The sequence below is a fragment of the Lontra canadensis genome, unplaced genomic scaffold, assembly GCF_010015895.1.
Source record: "Lontra canadensis isolate GAN:19392208 unplaced genomic scaffold, GSC_riverotter_1.0 scaffold97, whole genome shotgun sequence".
NCBI lineage: Eukaryota > Metazoa > Chordata > Mammalia > Carnivora > Mustelidae > Lontra > Lontra canadensis.
The window spans coordinates 1,697,047-1,717,947 of record NW_022631091.1 but is presented as its reverse complement, the minus strand read 5'-3'; the positions used below and the strand labels follow the sequence as shown (position 1 = coordinate 1,717,947).

General features: G+C 41.6%; 1 protein-coding gene across 1 annotated transcript in view; it reads left to right on the top strand.

Annotated features, from left to right (window-relative positions):
• PRKN (parkin RBR E3 ubiquitin protein ligase) overlaps positions 1 to 20,901 on the top strand; it is a 1,289,523-nt gene that overhangs the window by 435,004 nt on the left and 833,618 nt on the right. The window contains exon 3 of the mRNA XM_032837250.1: positions 16,311 to 16,548. Coding sequence (XP_032693141.1) covers positions 16,311 to 16,548 — 238 coding nt within the window. The remainder of the gene's footprint in view (positions 1 to 16,310; positions 16,549 to 20,901) is intronic.

The following is a 20,901-nucleotide window of genomic DNA, read 5'->3' as shown; positions in this document are numbered from 1 at the left end:
TCGGCTCAGGTCATGATCCCAGCGTCCTGGGATTGAGTCCCACATCGGGCTCCTTTGCTCCTCGGGGAGCCTGCTTCCCCCCAGTCCTCTCTCTGCTTGCCTCTTTGCCTGCCTGTACTCTATCTCTCTGACAAATAAAGAGATAAAATCTTTAAAATAAAAAAAAAAATAAAAATAAATAAACTGTAGTGGTAATCCATACTGTTAAATAGCTTTCTGGTTTTCAGAGTAAAGATTTCTTTTTCACTCAGGCAAGTTTGGATTTTGCTTGCATCTCCCTCAGTCCTTTCTTTTTAAGTTCGGTTTTTAAGGGAGATAGAGGAACAGGAGAGAGAAGTTAATCAGGTCTCAGTAGCACGCAATGTGCGTGGTTGTTTTCTCTCCCAGATTTTGTAGTTCTACCTCATTCCTTGTTTTCAGTGGGTGTTTCCCATGTGGTGATTGAGCATGAAGCTCTATTATCTCTTTTTTTATTTTATAAGATTTCAGTGTTGAAAGTAAAAAATAAACCTGTATAACAAATGTCTGCGTGACCTTTACCTAGATTCCCCAGCTCTTAACACTTTGTTTCATTTGCTTTAGTGTTCTCTCTCTCCTTCCCTCCTCCCCCTCCTTCCTTCCATTCCTGCCCCCTGATGTTAGACGTGCTGCAGACAGCAGGGCAGTTTGGTCCTAAGAGTTACAGTCAATATCTACAAAAAATTAAGACATTCTTCTACATAGCCACCATACCTATTCATACCCAAGAAATTTAACACCCATACAATGGTATGTCTTATGTCTTTTTAAAAAAATTTTTTTATTATTTTTTTAATTTTCAGTATAACAGTATTCCTTGTTTTTGCACCACACCCAGTGCTCCATGCACTCCATGCCCTCTCTAATACCCACCATCTGGTTCCCCCAACCTCCCACCCCCCCACCCCCCACTGCTTCAAACTCCTCAGATTGTTTTTCAGAGTCCATAGTCTCTCATGTCTTATGCAAATGTTCCCTCCAGTCATTCCCAAATGTCCTTTATAGCGTTTTTTTTTTTTTTTAATCTTTTTGATCAAGAATTCAGTCAAGGATCACACATTGCATTTAGTTATCATGCATCTTTAATCTCCTTCACTTTGGAACAATCCCCTCACACATATCCTTTTTGGATTTTTTTTCAAAAACAGACATTTCAAAGACTCCAGGCCAGTTGCTTGGCAAAATGTACTGCGAGCTGTCTTTGTTTTCATCTTTCTTCATCAGTACATTCAGTTAAACATCATTGTCACCAACATTGCATAGTTTGTAACTGATGATGGTCATATGGGGATGGCTGCCAGATCCGCTCCTGCAGAAAAACCCTCCACCTCTGAAATGTGTGCGAAGGTACTTTGTGCAAGTATCTTGATTCCTAGCACTCTTTCATCCTGTTGCTCTACTGGGGATCTTTAACTGAATGAGTTATTAGATTAGGAGTTTTAAAAATATAATTTTTTTAGTCTGTCATTCCTTCCATATTTATCCTATATCATTCTTCTATATAGAAGAGCTCTTCCTCACTTCCCACCCCTGTATTTTGAGTATCTTTATAAATTCATTGATTCTTTCTTTATTCCATTTATTATAACCCATTACCGTCATTATTCCTTTTTGTGTTTATATTTTCCCAAACTTGGCCAATGTGACCGCATGTGTCTTTGAGCATAGTCTTGCTTTCTGCCACACACAAGATATTCTGGGATCACACAAAAGATGTTCTGGGATCGTATTGTACTTTCTCTCTCAGACCTGGTATTAGGAGTCCTCTTTCATCTATGTGGGAAGTTATATTCTGAAACCAACATTTGGGTATTAAGTGGGCTCCTTGCTGTCAAAATACTGATCTTCCTTGGGCTCTGCAGTAAACTAATACTGATAATAATCTATCAGTAATGGAAAAAATATGTAAAGATACGTACAAACACTACTCATAGAAGTGTTGTTTGTAACTTCAAAAAAAATAGTATCAACCCAGATGTCCACCAGTAGGGTATTGATTGAATAAAACTATGATTTAACCACATGTGAGATCACCATGTAGTTATGGAAAAGAATAAGGAAAATCTCACTATACTACCATGTAATAAGTTCTAGGGTAAATTATTATGTGAAAAAAGACTTTTCACGAAAAAATATGTAATATGTTATGATTTATTGAAGAAAGGGGCTTAAAATACATGCACACATATATTTCAGCTTATGTTAAAAATAAGTTATCCAACCTCACACCTGTGGGAATGGCTGTCATGAAAAAGACATGAAATAACAAGTGTTGGAGAGGATGTGAGAAAAAGAAATCCTTGTGCACTGTTGGTGAGAATGCAAAATGGCGTAGGCACTCTGGAAGACAGTATGGAAGATCCTCAGAAAATTAAAAACTGAACTGACATTTGATCCAACAATTTCACTTCTGGGTGAAATGAAATGAAAATACTAACTAGAAAATATATTTGTACCCCCAATTTCTTTGCCGCACTTTTGTGTCCATTGATGAATGAATGGATAAGTAAGATATAGTACAAATATGCAGTGAAAGATTATTTGGCCATTAAAACCAAAGAAATCCTGCCATTTGTGACAACATAAATGGACCTCAAAGACACTATGCTAAGTGAAATAAGTCAGACACTATTCCATTAGCTGATACCAGCCTCTTCCACCGGTGATCTGCAAGTTTCTTCACCAACAGTATTTGTGAAGCCTTCGAAATATAGTCAAAGTTATTGATGTAGAGAGGCATAGTTTCAATACGTGCTTATTTTATTATAATTAAAATTCATCTTTTCATATTTTAGTATTCATTTGTACATATTTTGTCTTTCATACATATTTTTCTGTCAGATTTTTAAACTTTTTTTTCAGTTTTTAAGATTTCCCTGTGTCCTAAGTTGAAAATATTTTCTCCCACTTTGTCACTTGTCTTGGCCTTGTTTTCTTTTGACGTTCTTTCCCCAAATTTTTGTTTTGTTTTTAATTCCAGTGTAGTTAACATAGTGTTATATTAGTTTCAGGTGTACGAGATAGTGATTCAGCAACTTTATACTTTATCCATTGCTCATCACAGTAAGTGTCCTCTTAATCCCCTTCACCTATTTCTTTTTTTTTTTTTTTCCCCTTCACCTGTTTCATTCATCTCCCCACCCCCTCCCCTCGGGAAAACCCTCTATTTGTTCTCTGTAGTTAAGAGTCTGGTTTTGTTTTTGTTTTTGTTTTGTTTTTGTCTTTGTTCTGTTTGCCATGGAAAGACTATTTTTTATTTTGATGTGGTTAAATGTATTAATATTTTATTGCATCATGATTTTGAGTCATGGTTTTTAAGGCTGTGAGTAGATTCTGGTTAAAGAATGCATTCCTATTTTCTTCTAGGACTGTTAGTTTGGTTACACTATAAGTATGCTGTGTGTGTGTGTGTGTATGTGTAGTGTCAGTATGGATGCAATGCTATCGTTTTTTTGTTCTAACAGATTGTGTTCTAACAGATTCTGTCCTAGGTTACGGCCTGCTCCCCTCCATCCCATTGAAACTTAATAAAAATCAGTGTATTGAAAAAAAAATTATATTTCCCAAAACATTCCCTTATTTCAGATTCTTTCTACTGAAGTAGGACCAGATCAGCATCCTTGTGTGTGCGTGTCTCCTTCAGCCTTTTTCCTTTTTGACTTTGGTATATTTCAAATGAGCTGGTGTGCTAGATTATAAAACCAGGAAAAGCAAAGTGGTTCATCAAGTCTTCGTTGACTTAAAACCTGTTTTCCATTTCTGGCTTCACTTTGTGCTGCTCCAGACATTTTATAGGTTTACAAATTACTCAGCACAGTCTAGGCTTATAGATGTCACGTGCCCTTGGGCACACAGAGTATTACTATTTGTATGTTAATTCCAGGCTCTGCCCTTTGAAGTGTAATTGATGCCACATCTGATATGGGTAGTTTGTGAATGTCTGACACAAACAACTGGCCATGTGTTCTCTCTCTCTTTGCATTTGTATAGTGTGCTTTCTCTATAGTCAATAGAACCCAGTAAGAGCTTACATGACAGATTAAATCTTTCCCCTGTCCACTTCTGAGTACACCCATTCTCCTTCACAGCCTGTGGACTAGTCTGATGGAACGCCTTCCTGGGTGGTTGTGGGAATGTGATGTGACCCAGACAGTAGTCTTGGTTCTTCTAGACCCCAAGGCCTGCATGGATGGGGCACCCTTGTCAGGAAAGTCACAGAGTCGAAGGTGCATGTCTATCTGGGATACATCAATAACCTACTGGAGCAGAGGCTGAGGAGGGTTTAGGAGGGAGCACAGAATGCCTTTGTGAGCAGAAAGGAGGATTTCAGTGAGTGAGGAATGGTTGGGACCAAGAGGCCAGGGTCAAATGCCCACCCAGCTCTTGATCTTGGTGGACATTCTCAACTTGACTTCACATTAGGAGTCACAGGGGAGATGATTTGAAATGCAGATTGCCAGAACACGCCACTCCAGATTCTTATTCCATAGATCTTAGATGGGGTGTGAAAATCTGTTCTTGTTGGCACCCCAGGTGATTTTTCTGTAGATTTTGACCTGGATAGAAGCCCACTACCTGTGTAGAAACTCCTGTGTCATCTTGGCAAATTAATTTAATCTTCCTAAACCCTAAGTGACTCTGTTAAAATACTGAACCTAATATTTGAAAAAGGGTTAGTAAAAAGTATTAGGTGAGATTAAATGTGTTGATGTTTATGAAAGGGATTTGTGAAACACTGAACCTTGTGCCATACGAATGTTTGTTATTCTGGCTCAGCCACTTAGTAGCTATGTATGACCTTTGGCAATGATTTAACTTTCTTTGTACGTCATCTATAAAATGAGGATATTAATAGAACCTATCTCATTGTGGCAGTGCACAAAGTAAAATGAGAAAATACTAAGAACACTACCCAGCATATGGACAATTAAAAAATGCTAGATATTACTGCTATTATATTTCTTTCATTAAGTGTTCATAATTCATGCACTGAATAGCTACTGTTTGCCCTGGGCGTCCATGAATGGGTAGGATGACCACAGGATCTGTCTTTCAGACTGGGAGACATTTGATGGTTAAAAGGGAGCTTTAACAATTACAGGGGCCTACAAGCGTCAACTCAACAGTCCTGAATAGAGCAGCGTGCAAGTCACTAACCAAAATGAACCGAAGATGAGAAGGTTCGTGAAGGTGGCTGCTACTAGCAGTTCTTGTCATCTCTACCCTTACAGAGCCTTGAGCCTCCTCTAAATAAATGTTGACAAATATGTAGGAGTTATTAGCTTGATATAATGCCAAAATGGGAGCCCTTCTGGGGAGCCCCATCTGTACTCGACTCTGCCTACCAGTATCCTACTCCCAGCCACAATGAATCCTGGATCTTCTCCTTCCCAACTCCCTAGGTGCCTCAAACCCAGTTTTGCTCATCTTGTTCTCTCTGGCCAGGATGTTTTCTCTCATTTGTGAGTTTTATGAGTTTGTTAGATAGGGCTGTTAAAACAAAAGACCACAAACACGGAGGCCTAAAACACATTTATTGCTCATAGTTCTAGAGGCCAAAAAGCTGAAATCGATTCAGCAGGTCCTGCTTCCTCAGAAGGCTCTAGGGAAGAATGCTTCCTCTTCTACCTTCTGGTGGCTCTTAGATCTCCTGGCTTGTGGAGGCATCGCTCAGATCTCAGCTCCCATTTTCATGTGACATTTTCCTCCCTCTGGGTGACTGCACCCTCTCTTCTTCTTACAAAGACACCAGTTCCTGGATTTAGGTAGACCCTAAATCCAGGATGATTTCATCTTGAGATCCCTACCTGTTACATCTACAAAGACCCTATTTTCAAGTAAGTTCACATTCTGGACGGACATGGATTTTGAGTAGACACCTTTCAACCCACTATCCTTCCTTTACTTAGAAGAAGATTAAAATGAAAGAGAAGTCAGAGATTTCTTTTAAATCAGGACACTGGGGGCACCTGAGTGGCTCAGTCCTTTAAGCTTCTACCTGCACTTCAGGTCATGATCCAGGGTCATGGGATCGAGCTCCACATAGGACTCCTTGCTCAGTGGGGCGTCTGCTTCTCCGTCTCATCCCTGTTTGTGCTTTCTCTCACTATCTCTGTCTCTCTCAAATAAATAAATAGTTAACAATCTTTTAAAAAATAAATAAATACATCAGGACACTGTACTAGGCCCAGTCTTTCTGGAGCGAAGCTTTTGTCTTGATGGGTTGAAGTGTGAGTCCTCATTCTCTCAGAAACTCATTTATAAATGAACTCCCACCTTGCCTTTCTTTTCTCTCTACCAGGCAGAGGAAGTTACTTGAGTTACTGTAGATACAAGTAAAATGTATTATCTGTACATCTATGGCCTGCCCTATCACCTGTGGGTTTTCATTAGCTTTTATTAGAGCAGAATGCAAACACTGTCCCTAAGCTTTGAGGCACTTTCTCATAGTCCCCAAATACCACCCACCAAACAATGGATTTTTATAAATTTGTTCAGCTGATTTATCTCAGGAGGAAACTGAATGTGTGCCAGCTGAGCTTTTATTCCATACTTATGCCCCCAAAATGTACATTATGAAAAAAAAAAAGAAAAAAAAGTCACCAATCTTAAAGGAATTTTATCATAAGTAAGTTCTGCTAGATAAATTTAGAAAAGTGGCTTTTATCCAAGACAATATTTACCAGTTTTTTCACAGTAAAGGTTCAAAGCTAGAGTCCCTGTCCCCACAGCACATCTCTCTCATTTACTTGCAGCTGAATCTGTGGCCCTTTGAGGAGCCCCGGCCTCACTCACCTGCGAAAGCTGTGACCCTCAGGAATGTACCTGCGATGGCAGTGGTCTTGACACATCGTTTCTCCTGAATAAATGATTACAGAAAGGAATTAGTAAGGACCAGCAGTTGAAATGGAAGAAATGAATGCCATTTATCCTTTCTCATAGTCTGATGTCAGAGTCTAGGAATTTGTCCCAATTTACACAGGCTTTCCATGCCTTTCTTCAAGTTGATGTCTAGAGGGCAACTGGTGCAGACATCTGTTAGAGTCCAGGTGTGGAGGAGGAGAGCAGCTTCATGTTTTATTTATCCAGAGTAAAAGAATTGTTGCACATGACACAAAATACCCAGATTATGAAAAAGGAGCTGACATAAGTAACAATGTGTTGTATTTATATGTAAAATTTAAACCTAAGGCTGGAAACTTAAAGAATTTACAGCCAAGTTGTGAAACTGTTTATCTCTGTGTCAGTCTTAAAAGAATGTATCGAAGTGCCTGTCGTCTCTCCTTTTTTCTTTGCCATAGAAGAGCTTGAATATTGTCTTCCCCTTCCTGTCCTACTCTGTGGGTATCCTACCTTACCACACCCTAGTTAAGCTCCCTGCAGCGGCGAAGGGACATGGGAGACATCAGATTTACTGAATGGCTCCCAGTTATGATGATGGCACATGGCTACATTATCTTGCATAATTGTAGGGAGAAATGGTAATATTTGAGGATAAGTGGTGCCTGATCATTTTTCGCCCTTCCAGAGTTAACACACATTTCTTTTCTTCTCTTTCTTTCTTTCTTTCTTTCTTTCTTTCTTTCTTTCTTTCTTTCTTTCTTCTTTTTTTTAAGATTTTATTTATTTATTTGACAGAGTGAGATCACAAGTAGGCAGAGAGGCAGAAAGAGACGAGGAAGCAGGCTCCCTGCTGAGCAGAGAGCCCGATGCGAGGCTCGATCCCAGGACCCTGAGATCATGACCTGAGCCGAAGGCAGAGGCTTAACCCACTGAGCCCCCCAGGCACCCCCACACATTTCTTTTCTTAAAGCTCTGGGTCAGGTGTGTGACTCCATGGCCTTTTCTTGGCCTGGGAGAGATTCGTTTTTGTTTGTGTTTCTTTGTTTGTTTCCGGAGGGGGAGAGATCTCTTTTAAAATAATCCAAGGTTCAAATTATCACTCTGGTTTTCCACTGATTTGAAGTAAGCATTTATTATGTCCTCTAGTAACTTCTTTCAAAGACATGAAGTGAAACAAGCTTATTCTCATGGTGAGCACTGAGTAATGCACAAACTCGTTGAACCATGACATTGTGCGCCTGAAACTAACATGACACTGTGTGTTAACTACACTGGAATAAACACGACACAACATAACACAACACAACACAACACAGCACAACACAGCACAGCACAGCACAGCCAGACTTACACTGTTCCAGGCCAGCTACGGACTCACTGCAACCTTGAGTCAGTCTCTTGTTCTGTGCTTACTTGGTTAGTCCTGGGTAACCAGCACTGGGCTGTCACCCACGCAAGGAACATACCTAATTCCTTTTCATTCTGAACGAGCCTGGCCTTTGTGTTCACTCAGGAGAAAACATGGATTAGAAATACAGCATAGGGGATGTACTGAGGTCGAAAGTAGTTCGGTGCAAATGAAACATTCCTACAGCCTTTCCTCACTGCTATTCTCCGTATTCTTTATCTGAAATTTTTATGTCTTTCCTTTAGGAAGTCCTACTAGTTCACGGAGTCTGGGACACACTCACAGTTCTGAAATGAGTCATCTTACAAGCCTAGAAGGTAGCAGAAACAGTCTGAACAGCCCTAAGCCATCTCTTTGGCATATATTTTGCTGGATTTTGTTCCCCAGAGTAAAAATGACCATATTTCTCTGTATGTAAAGACTAAGTTAGGCAAAGGTTCTCTTAACCAATAATAGTGATCAAAGATTAAAAGAAAAAAAAAAAGCATAGGGCAGATGGGTAAAGTGGGGTGGGAAGGGGAGGGAGACAGAGAGAAGAGGATGGGGAGAGAAGGGGAGAGCATCGAAAGACCATTGGATTCTTTTAGAAAGTGAAAGTACATGAGGGATAAAGAGAAGGAAACCAGAAACAAGTTGGAGAATAATCATGGTGGCTGACTGCTTTTGTTTTGTTTTGTTTTGTTTTTTTAAGGGGCTAGCAATTAATAGACGCCAAAAAAGGATACGAAGATGTTTTTATCCTTATCAGGTTTTTTTTTTTTTTTTTTCTGAAATGATGCCGAATACCTTCTCTTCACATTATAAAGCAAATCTCTTTGGCAGTAATAAATTTGCCATTGAGTTTGGGGAAAAGAGAAACCTCAGAGAGAGATGCCATATGAACAGAGTTCAGGATGACAGTTTGCATCCTTCCTATTTTTTTCCTAGGGTCGTATCAAGTGGCTGTATCAGTTTCTTTAGGAGAAAGGTACAATATAAAACGGGTTCTTGTCCAAGATTCATCTCTGTTTGCCGTACATGCTTGGGAAGGAAGTGTGTTTGTTAACCCTGCAGCCCAAACTTCCCCCGTGAATATGATAAAGGATAATGAACTGACTCGTAAACGTTAATTTCTCTTGGCAAAATCTGTGTATATATTTTAACTGTAATATTTATCATAACTAGTAATGGAATACTACAAGAAACAACACTGGGAAACACTTTTTGTAAAGTTTACAATATAAAACATGGTGTAACTTGGTTTAGTGGGTGTAGGACTGGTTACCTGTTGCCTGCGTATCTAGGAGAGGGCACACATGGACCAGCGGAACCCCAGACCAGGCCTTGTGCACACAGCGATCACTTCCCCCCGTAATAAATTATTTGCCACGAGGCTACTGGGTAGTGAAAGACACCCATTTCTGTTTTGTCCCCTTCTCCCATTGAGCTCCCTCTGGTGTGGCTCCTAATGAGCAGCAAAATGGTTCCAGGCCCCAGGTGGGAGGGAAGTGGATGGCGATGGGGCTCAGACCCATGCTGGCTAATTAGTGTGAGGCTAATTGACCTTTCATAGGAACTGCATTCCTCAGCCTTCAGCAACCAGAGAAGGGACCTTTCAGTATCTTTATCGAAGTGTCTTATCTTTGATTATAATGAAAACCAGCCATAAGAAATGTGAAATAAATTCAAAGCATAAATCACAAAATATCCGTCTTTTACAAGTCTAAGAAGAAAATAATGAAAGCTCAAGTTTTTTATTCTCATCCAATTAATATAAATTGGCATTTAGTGCTCACTGAAGACAATGGAGGGGATTGGAGTTCAAGAGAAACAAACCCATGGGAACAATTCCTTTCTGGTTATTCTGACTCCCCTCTGAACATCTCTGGGCTCAGGCTGCTTTCTCCGCATTGTTGCATTGTTAGCTGTAACCATACAGAACATTTCCCAGCCATTATGTCTAAAAATATCTTTAAATAACTTCCTACATAATTGCCATTTTGTCTTTCTCTGACATAGAAAATACATTATTAAAAACTCATACAGAAACATGTTTGTTAAAAGTTATTGTCGGCAGAAGCAATTAATAAGCGTTCAGAATTTTTGACAGCAAAAGAAAGAAAAGAAAATGAAAGTTGTTTTTAAAGATTGTTTCTTTCTTATTTAGATGATTTATGTTAAATTATCTAGGAAAGATCTCCTAATGTCAAAATGATTTTTAAAATTAAAATCTGTTAACATCATTGCCTATTAAAGTAGGAAATTTTTATCTGATAATTCTTGGCTGATCATTTTATTGCTTTTCTGGGGGGGGAAATGTGTGTTATTAAAAATTCAAATGAAAATCAGAGGTTTTTTCAGACCTTGATATGGAGAGTTAATACACAATAAGATGTGTGACAACCTTCCCATTGAAATAATCTAAGCATTTTGTAGGATGAGATAGAGTTCAGCAGTCTGGAGAGAGCTAAAATGAGTCGGGGGGAGGCGCCGGAGATGAGCTGACCTAGTTGCAGGAGCACAGGCATCGGTGTGTGCGCATGTTGATGCGTGTAGGTGAGTTAGGATGTTTAGGCCAGTACACCGGCCGGGAGGTTCTGTCCAACATGGTGCTTGTGTCGCGAATCCGGAGAAGTGCAGTGCCCAAAGCAGAGTTACTCGAAAGACCCCCGGGCTTACAGCCAGGACACATGGGCCGCAGAGCGACTCTTTGCTTTCCTAATCGTGCGTCTTCCTTGCGGCAGTTGCTCAAGCCGAAGGACGCTTCCCACCTCCGGATGGGCGGCCCCGCTGGACGGGAGCTTCGCAGGATCCTTGAGTTTCTCCACAACCCCAGGTGGAGTGTGGACGGGAGCCGGTCTCTGTAGCCATCCTGGGGCGTGGGGTTCCGTGCTGACCTCCGGCGTGTGGCCCGGGTGTCACGCTCCCTTCACGCTCTGGGTACTCGCTGTGCTCTGACCTTGGCTCTGTAACTGGCCGTTCTGCTGTCCTCATCTCGGCTGCTTTGTTTGTGTTCAATCAGATCCACCCACGCTTTCTTGCGGCCTCCCTTGAGCCAGTTCTGGGGGGGCCGCCCTCCGCGGCTTTCCCCATTCCGGGTACCTGGCTTTCCTCCTCTTCGTTCTTTTGCACCTGGGGAGTGTGCATGCAGCTTCCAAACCCTGCTCTCCCCGCCTGGCCCCTGCCCTCATCCTCCTCTGTCTGCCGCCTCTGCTCCCCACCTCTCAGCAGCCACGCTGTGGAGCTTGGGACGTCACAGAAGGGTCATGGGGAGCCCTCCACCTGGGCGCCTATCTTGGCTTCACACTTAGGAGCTGGGGGATGTCGAACCTGCCGTGAACCTCTCTGTGGCTCGCCTTTGTCTTCTGCCGGGTGTGATGTAAGTGAACAGCCAGTGAAATCAAGGGCTGGGTTTTTGCCAGCCAGAGCCACCCCTGGGGATGACAAGAGCCCCTCCCTCAGAGGAGTCTGGCAATGTGAGACGGCTGAGTGCATCAGAAACCTTGTAACGCAGCCTGGAGCCTAACTAGAGCTCTAAAACAGTGTGTGCTGATTTCATTTTATTAATATGATTGTTATTTCTATAGTAGATGAAAGCACTTTGTTAATAATGTGTCATTATTGACTTTTTGAATCTCATTATTAACATTTTAGAGATTGTCTGTCTAGCCCTTCTTTAAGTGTTTGGAAAATATTCCAATAACTTTGCAGTCCCCAGGAATTTTCTTGTTACAGTAACATTACATGTTTTTATAAGCTCTAAAGGTTAAGACTTTGAAAAGCATTAGCAGGTTTTTCAAAAGCATTTCTGGTGTTCTTTCTTTCTTTTTCTTTTTTTCTTTCTTTCTTGTTTCCTTTTTTTTTTTTTTTTAAAGATTTTGTTTATTTGAGAGAGAGAAAGAGCATGAGCAGTGTGGAGGGGCAGAGAGAAAAACAGACTCTCCACTGAGCCCAGGACTATCCCAGTTCTATCCCAGGACCCGGAATCATGACGTGGAGCTAAGGCAGACACTTAACCAACGGAGCCACCCAGGCATCCCTACTTCCAGTGTTCTGATTGGATTGTCAGACTCTGAAATATTTGAATCCTAACTGTGTGTCAGCAGAGGAACTCCTTTTTGTAAAAGGAAAAAATACACCAGTGTCTTGTATGTTGTGGAATGATGGCCAGTTAGGCGAGAGTTGGTTACTGGTTGGCAGTCAACTCCCATAGATATTAATACTGGGGAATCCCCAAATCAAAGGTACCGTGGAGAAAGTGTCCAAGATACAGATTTTTCAGTCCCTGATGGGGGATTGGCTCCACTGGATGGCATGAGAGCAAGTCTGGTTGGACTAATAACTATTTGTTTTGTCCACACTACACAACTCACATCACGGCGTCACTTGTTGAATTAATAAGTTAAAACACAAGTGTAACGTGTTTCCTCTTTGCCAGGCAATATTCTGTTTATTGAGGAAACAGAGACACATGAGAAAGTTTAAAACCATGCTGGAGAACTCTGTTGTTTTCCCACTGAAAATCTCTACTTCCCAAAGCTGAGGAATTTTTTTGTATCCTATGAGAATTAAATATTATTTTGGGCTTCAAAGAGGCTGGACAACTGAACTTTATCCAGGTCATCATGCCTGGAATGTGTTACTTATGGGGCTTTGAACTGAACTGTTGTGATGGTGCATTTGTGCCATCTGGCAAAGGGACTGCTTCCGAGATCAGTGCTGTTTTTTATGCGAAGTCAAAGAGTTGATCAGTTAATGGTCTCAGAACCATGGATGCAGGCTGAGAGGAGTGTGTTCCGTATGTAGCTTGCGACCTTCCTGTTCCTCTTTCCAGTTCCACCTTGGGCATCCAAAAATAAAAATCTTGATTTGAAAGGAAAATCTCTGTTTTGGGATTTCTTCCATGTTTGTCAAATTTTAGCATGCTCCGGGAATTTGCTGAGGTTCTTCATGTGTTTCATGGCATCTGAGCAGACAGGGATTTTTTTTTTTTTTTAATCAATTTCCAGTTCACAGGAAGTTGGAATGTTGTCGGAGCGATTATCACATGTCTAGCGCCTGCTTATTCCCTTCTGTGTCCATTCTCCAAGCAGGACTGTGTGAGATTCAGAGGTCTTATCAGTGTACAAGATCAGGGGCCAAACCTGTTGTTTTCAAAACTCCCGAATGGTGATCCTAACTGTCCAAGTAGACAGAAACTAAGACACTAACTACTGCGTACGGAGGCACTGCTGTTGGACGGGGCTCTGCACTCCTTCTGTTTCCTTAAATCTTCAGAGTCGTCGTCAGAGTTGGTGTTGTTATTGCCAATGACAGATGTAGAAACTAGAGTTTAAGGAGGGAAAGTCATTTGCCAAAAATCATGTAGCTAATAGATTACATCTGTCTGGCCTTAAATCCCATGCTCTTCCACAGCCTTCTGGCTCCCCATGGAGCACTTTAGGTATCGAGTTTATGACTATTTGGATGTCTTCCTTCATTCATTCTTGTTTCTGCCCCCGTCCTTCGATTTCCCCTTGATTTTCCCTTTCGCGGACATATGTTCTCTACCTACTAGCTTCAAAGCGCGCGCACACACACACACACACACACACATACACACACACAGACAAACACACAAGTTCTGCCCACGGTCCGACCCCTGCGAGAAGAGCGTGGCCGGCAAAGGTCGCTGGCGTTCAGATGAGGAAGGCAGGCATTACTTTTGCCTGAAGCCCGGAAGTCCTGAACGTCGAGAGCGGAATTTTCTCTGACTGAATTCTTGAACCTCCTTGCAAAGAATACACTTATGGGTAAAAACCTCAGGGGACGGTAGGAGACGCGCTCTCAGCTCCCTCCCCTTGTTGCATGAGCTCCTGCCCCGCCATCCCGCTCAGGCGGACTCAGATCTTGGTGCTGCTTTATTTGAAATGACTCAGGCTCAAGGCTCTGTATAATTCTGGAGTCCGGCTGAGTGCTGAGGCCATGGTAGGTAGTGATAGAATGTCTGTTAGTCCAGTTAGAGTGGAAGATAGATACTGTCAGCTGCCACTGCCTAATGAACAGCCCCAGAATCTCAGCGCCGTACGTTGGTGACGGTCCCCTCCGGGTCAGCCGGGGGTCTGCGGTGCCAGCCCCTCCAGCTGGAAGGCTCTGCTCACGCCGTGGGTGCCGCTGCCCTTGGTCCCCTCTGCGGCTGAGCGCAGGACTGGGCCACGTGCACATGGGGGGCCCAGGCTGGAGGAGGCGGAAACTACTCGGGGGTGCTCTCGCTGACCACAGCAGTGGCACAGATACGTTTAAAGGCCCTGGTTCCACCATAGTGGCCAAAGCCAATCCCAGGACTGAGCCCAATCAAGGACAGGGGGAGGAGAGATGGGAGTGAACAGCTTGGATGAAAAACCTCATCTATCATGTATATGACGCAGGAGAGGAAAGGTGATAAAAATCAGAAGATAGGTGATCTAGAAAGGAGAGAAGTCTAAGCACGCCTGAAGATGATAGTAAGATGTCAGATTCTGTGTAATAGGTAATAGCGAGATATTTGAAAAGATTATGACGCACACTCCGGGAACGTGTACATGCTGGGTTACAGGGAGAGATGGGAGGTCAGGGAGCAATTGCAAAACTGTTATAATGATGAAGCCTTAAAACGGGGAGATGGCAATTGAGAATAAGGGAGCGGAAGATGGGGAGGCTATTTCTGAGTCAGAATTAGTTACTCTTTGCACCTTGCTGGGTGTAAGGTTAGGGCGGGTGGGGCCCACTGAAGCCTTCAGAAGACATAGAAGGGTAATCAGAGTTGTAGGGAGGACTTGACCCCTGGATACCCTGGGGGTGGGGCAGTGATTTGACAGAAATGGGAACACAGGTGGGGACAGGCTAACGGACGGAGATTGACAACCCAGCAACCACTGCTGAGTCAGAGCCGTCCTGATACACCCAGCGCTGTGAGGACAGGTGGCAGGGACAGCAAGCATGTCCACGTGACAGAGGTCTGGGGCACGGGACACACAGAAATGGGATCGGGGCCCGGGGGCATCCTGAGACCTTCTGAGTCCGCAGTGGTGTGTCCACAGGAAGTGCTGATGCAGTGTTTGCTGGGGACAGCGGCCGAGCACTGCAGGGAGGGTGGGGGCCAGTCAGGACTGTCATTAGCATCGCTGGGCGTGTGGGGCATTGTTTGGACATGGCTGTGATGAGAGCGTGGCTACAGGTGGTTTGTAGAAATTGAAATTCGGGGATTTAGTGGGAGAACGAGGTCATGTCTATGAGGGAGGAGGGCCGAGACAGACAGACAGACGGGTGATTTTCTATCCAGCAGATACTCTGAGGCTGAGCTTTGGTCTAGTCTAGTTTTAGTCCTAGCAAATCATCTGGCTTTGACCTTTAATTCTAGTCAGGTTTGCAGTCTGCTGTTCATACACATCTGTACATCGGCACACAGCATTTTTGCCAATGTTCGCTGATTGTAATTGTGCCATTGGATGAGCCGGCCTGGGTGTGCCACTCGCTTCCTTCCCCGTCGTCGTGGGGATATGTTTGCCGGTGACATAGGGGCGCATGTGGCGTCCACCATCAACACATTTATTTTAAACTGTGGAGAAAAGTGCTCTGTCATTGCCCATAACCAACTCTCTGTGCTTTTTAAAATGGAGGTGGAGGCTGGCATTTATATTTGATGATTGGGACGACACATCCCTTCTGCAGTGAATCAATTTTAAAAGAATACTGCTTGTTACCGCGCTTATATATGCCCTGTGTACAGTTCTGACCCGCTCGATCTCGCGCTGCTTTGACTGTTACTCTAGTTTTCTGTCGCCAGGGTCCATTTATGCCCACGTTTTGGTTTGTGGCCCCAGGAATATGGAGCCCGCATAGACGCACACATGCTGATGGGCCAGGGAGTCCAACTCCATCCGCCACACGTGGCTCTTTCCTCAGGTTGCATGACTGTGTGCGACCTTGGGTCTAAACAGATTTGAGGCTCTTGGGTGTGCTTTGGGCCTGAGGACAGGATAAACCTTACCTGGCCTTTTAACGCTTGCACTCTCTCGTCTGCTTCTGCCTTGCTCCCACCTAGAGCTGTGACCTGGATCAGCAGAGTATCGTCCACGTGGTGCTGAGACCCTGGAGGGAAGACCAAGGAGGGGCGGCCACTGGACAGGAAGGCCCACAAAACGCCACGGTGGGCTCGGAGAGAGAGCCTGAGAGCTTGACGCGCGTGGACCTCAGCAGCTCCGTCCTCCCGTCCCACTCGGGGGGTCTGGCCGTGATCCTGAACAGTGACGATGCCAGGACCCTGCCAGTCGGAAGGCCAGGTAATTGTGCAGACCCTGTCTACACCAGGAGAGCGCTGTGTGCGTCAGGCCTCCGCAGGGAAGGGCCTTAGTGTGGATGTACTCATGTCTCCGTAAGTTCTAGATGCCGAGAAGCAGGCATCATTAGAAGGATGGCACTGGACTATAAAATTTGAGGTCAATACATTTAGTAAGTGCCATGGAACAGGGCTTTCAGGTTAAGAATGAATTTGGATGTCAGGCCAGGGTAATAGTGTTTTATTTTATTTATTTAGTTATTTTGAGGAAGTAGGAGTGCTGGGGATGTGACACATTGAGCTGGGGTCAGAATAGGTCATTAAGGTGCATGTATGTCTCTCCACTTTTGCCTTTCTTTTCTATTTCTTATTTTCTTAAAATGCATTTTGGTTTATTATGCTTCTGATGATATAGGGAAATTTGAAAAAGCAGAAAGAGAACTTTAGAGGGAATTTTAGTCATTTGCAGGTGCTAAGGCAACGTGTTGCAATGTCAGATAACACCCTCGGTGTGAAGGGTTCTTCCTTCTCTCCATGTTACAGTGCTTTTCAAAACTGCCTTTATTTAGCAAGGAAGGCAATCCCTTTGTTATTTTGCCAATATTAGAGTGTCTCCTCTAGTCTTTTACCCTCCAATCTAAATAGTCAAAGGTATAACAGGATTTTTTTTTTTGACTGTGTGTAGTAGAAAACACAAAATAACAGCAATGACTTTATAAGGCATAAATGTATTTCTCTCCTACATACAATAAGTGAGGATATAGGCTGTTCTGGGCTGTGATGGCTTTCACAGAGTCCAAGAATTTGGGAACCAGCAAGATGGAGGCCAAAATTATATGAAATATCCCTTGCTAATTTCACTAAGTAAAATTTAATAAAGTTTAAAAAAATCATAGATGAGATTACAAAAGAAACAATTTCTGAGGACAAGTGGAAATGTAGAAATAACACAGCTGTTTTTAAATAGAAGAATGGATAAACTTGGAGTTTAAGTGCGTGACCTGATACTCTGGCAGTCTTGACGAGGTTGTGGAGGGGAGGAATTCTAACCTTTGCATACACTGAGCACTTAGGAAATGAAAAAAAAAATGTGAGAAATAGGGAAAAAAATGCAGTATGTGGGGAAAAATGAGATCCATCTAAACAGTACCTATGTGATCCAGAATGGGAAGTTAATACAAATATTGGACTCAGATTTATGGTGCATCTGATATTTCAAGCAGAGCGTACATAAAAGCATTCCTAGAGAACATTCAGGAAGCATGGGCTCTATGCCTCCAGGGGGAACCATGCCCTAGTCAAGGGGCACACATGGTCAAACATTACAGTTCAAATAAAAGGATATTCTGTCATGAGTAGAAGTAAGTATATACCATAAACTGGAAGATTAGGTTCCCCTGAGACTTAAGAAAATAAAATTACAATTTGAAACAAAAGACAAAACAAATACATTTTATGTTAATTAAAGCATAAAAAATTTGAAAACTAAAACAGAAAACAAGTATAATAGAAGAAGAGCTATTAAATAGAACATAATGTTAGCTATAGGAATTAAAAAAATTTTTTTAAAAAATGGATGGGTTAAAACAGCAAGTTTGACAATGCCAAAGTGAGAATTTGTGAACTGGAAGATAGATATGGGGAAATTGCCCAAAATGTGGTATGGGTTAAAATGTAAAACAAAGCTTTTAAGAGACTAGGAGTTTGGAAGAGATGGCCAAAAATATTTCTGATAGGAGTTTCATTATAGGAGAATACAGACTAGGAGAGAGACCATTTTCCAGGAGAATACGGAGAATTTTTCAGGACTGTTAATTCCTCTGATTTGAGAGTACATGGTCCCAAGCAAGATAAAACAAAACAAAACAACACACAATTGGTTTTAACCAGGATAAATAAAAATAAATTCACTTTATAAAGAAAGTAAAAGATCAAGGAAAATAAGGAGAATTTAAACTCAAATGAGGAAAAGAGATTACTTATAATGGAACAATAATTTGAATGGATCCTGGCAGGAATAATAGAAGGAAAACAGTATTGGAGTAATACCAAATGACTGAGGGATATACCTGTTAACTCAGAGTTCTAAACCCAACATTCCTAACAAAAATACTGCTCAAGAGTGAGAGGGAAATAAAGACACTTTCAGACAAACACTGAGAGTATTTGTACCCAGTCTGAAAGAACTGATCAAGTTCTCACAATGGGGAGGAGTGGGTTTGAGCCCAGGGTGACAAAATGGGTTGTGAGAGATGATGCTAGAAAACCCAAGGGTAAATGTGGATTTGTCTAAATGAACATTGGTATAAAAAATAATACCGATTAGTTTGATGGGTACAAAATAAGAGGAACCAAAATAGTAGATAAAATGACATTTAGGAGAAGACAACGATTGGTTAACTTGGAATTATGTTGAAGGTGTCATTACTGATTAGAGAAATTAGTTTTAGATACAAAGTTGTATCACTGCAGCCTACTTGATGGGCCAATATTTAAAAGTCTGACAATTCCAAGCATTGGTTAGGATCTAGGGTGGAAAGTGCTTTCATACATGATGGTGGGAATGTCTTTTGATTCAGTCACCAAAGAGAGCTTCATAATAATTAATTCACAGCTTCATAATAATCAATGAAATTCCAGATATTCACATTCTGGGACTCAGAGTGCATGAGGAAACATTTAAATGGATGACCAGTAAGAATCATTGAAATTTATGAGAAGATAGAAATGACATAGCTGTTTCTAAATAGTAGAATGGTTAAGTAATCAGTGTTTTATTCTTATAATGGGTTATAAATTGCAAAGGAATGTTCAGTAAGATACAGTTTATGCAAAATTTCAAAACATAAAGTTCAAAACAATTATATATATTCTTTATGGTAGGATAACCATATAACATCTTTTGCCTAAACAGGATATATTTGAGAGTTAAAATTTACATTAAATATAACTAAATTATATATTTATATACCATCAAAATATTTACTTATGGATCAACAAATTGGATTTATTGTTTTTTTTTTGTAATGACAAGCTAGTTCAAGAGGATTTAAATTTTTTTCAACAGTTAAAAAATTCGGAGCACCTGGGTGGCTCAGTGGGTTAAGCCACTGCCTTCGGCTCAGGTCATGCTCTCAGGGTCCTGGGATCAAGTCCCACATTGGACTCTGCTCAGCGGGGAGCCTGCTTCCCCCCTCTCTCTCTGCCTGCCTCTCTTCTACTTGTGATCTCTCTCTGTCAAATAAATAAAATCTTTTTAAAAAAGTTAAAAAATTCATGTGTTTAGAGCAAAAGCAAGCTTTTATATTTATCATCTGGACATTAATAATATTAGCAGAATAATTATCCTTTGTATTTATCCATACATTTTATTCAGTTTTTTGATGTATCTGATTCTGCCATCTTTGTCAGTGGTATTTACCTGAGGACTAAAGACAAATTGTACTGTTTTATTTTATTATAAAATTGCCGTTAGTCATCTTCAGTTTTATTTTATGATGAATAATTTTGGAATTATTGTCACCTTCAGTTGATTGTCTCTCTAAACCATAAAAATTTTAGTTAAGAAATGTTCTTTCACTCTAGAAATTGAAAGAGATACTAGTAGGCTCTTACAAAATCCTAATGTTTAATATTAATTTCATATTTTTAATGGAAACGTATAATTCTTTCAATCCAAACAAGAGTTTACATAAACTCCTATAAATGACACCATCACCATAGCTGGTGCCCTCAGATTTCTATACGCCCCATGGGGAGACTTTGGTTCTCACATGATCTCGGTGAGTTACATCTGACCTCTCTCTGATCATCACTTCTCATTAACTCACTGACTGTTTGCTATGTGTATTTTGCAGGGCTGGGCACTGGCCATGGTACCACTTGCTGATGTACCAGGTGGCTGGCGGGGTGGCATCCTTATGTGCTTCTGCCGTTTCCCACCCCCCAGGCCAAGATTGAGCTCTCCTGGAACCCTGCTTGCTGTGTGAGAGGATGCACTAATTATGTAGAATATGGAAAGGATAGGGGAAGGAGAAATGAATTACCCTAGGTCAACTTGAAGACTTAACTCAGTCTTCCCTTCATCTTCCAACCTGGGAAGAATCATCTCCTTATATCTTCCACTACTTTCAATTATGTATTTCAGTTCCTCTGCATATACTTCTTCTCACTGAGGACAGGATAGCTGTCCAGTTTATTATAGTTCCCCCCCAAATATCCCAGAAGAGTGATGATAAATGTTTACTAAATTACTTAAAATTGTAGATCTGGTAGGCCATTCATCATAATTTCCGTGTATTGAACTTTTAGAACCAGTGTTTTATTTAAAATTATTTGACTTCATCTCTTCAAATAT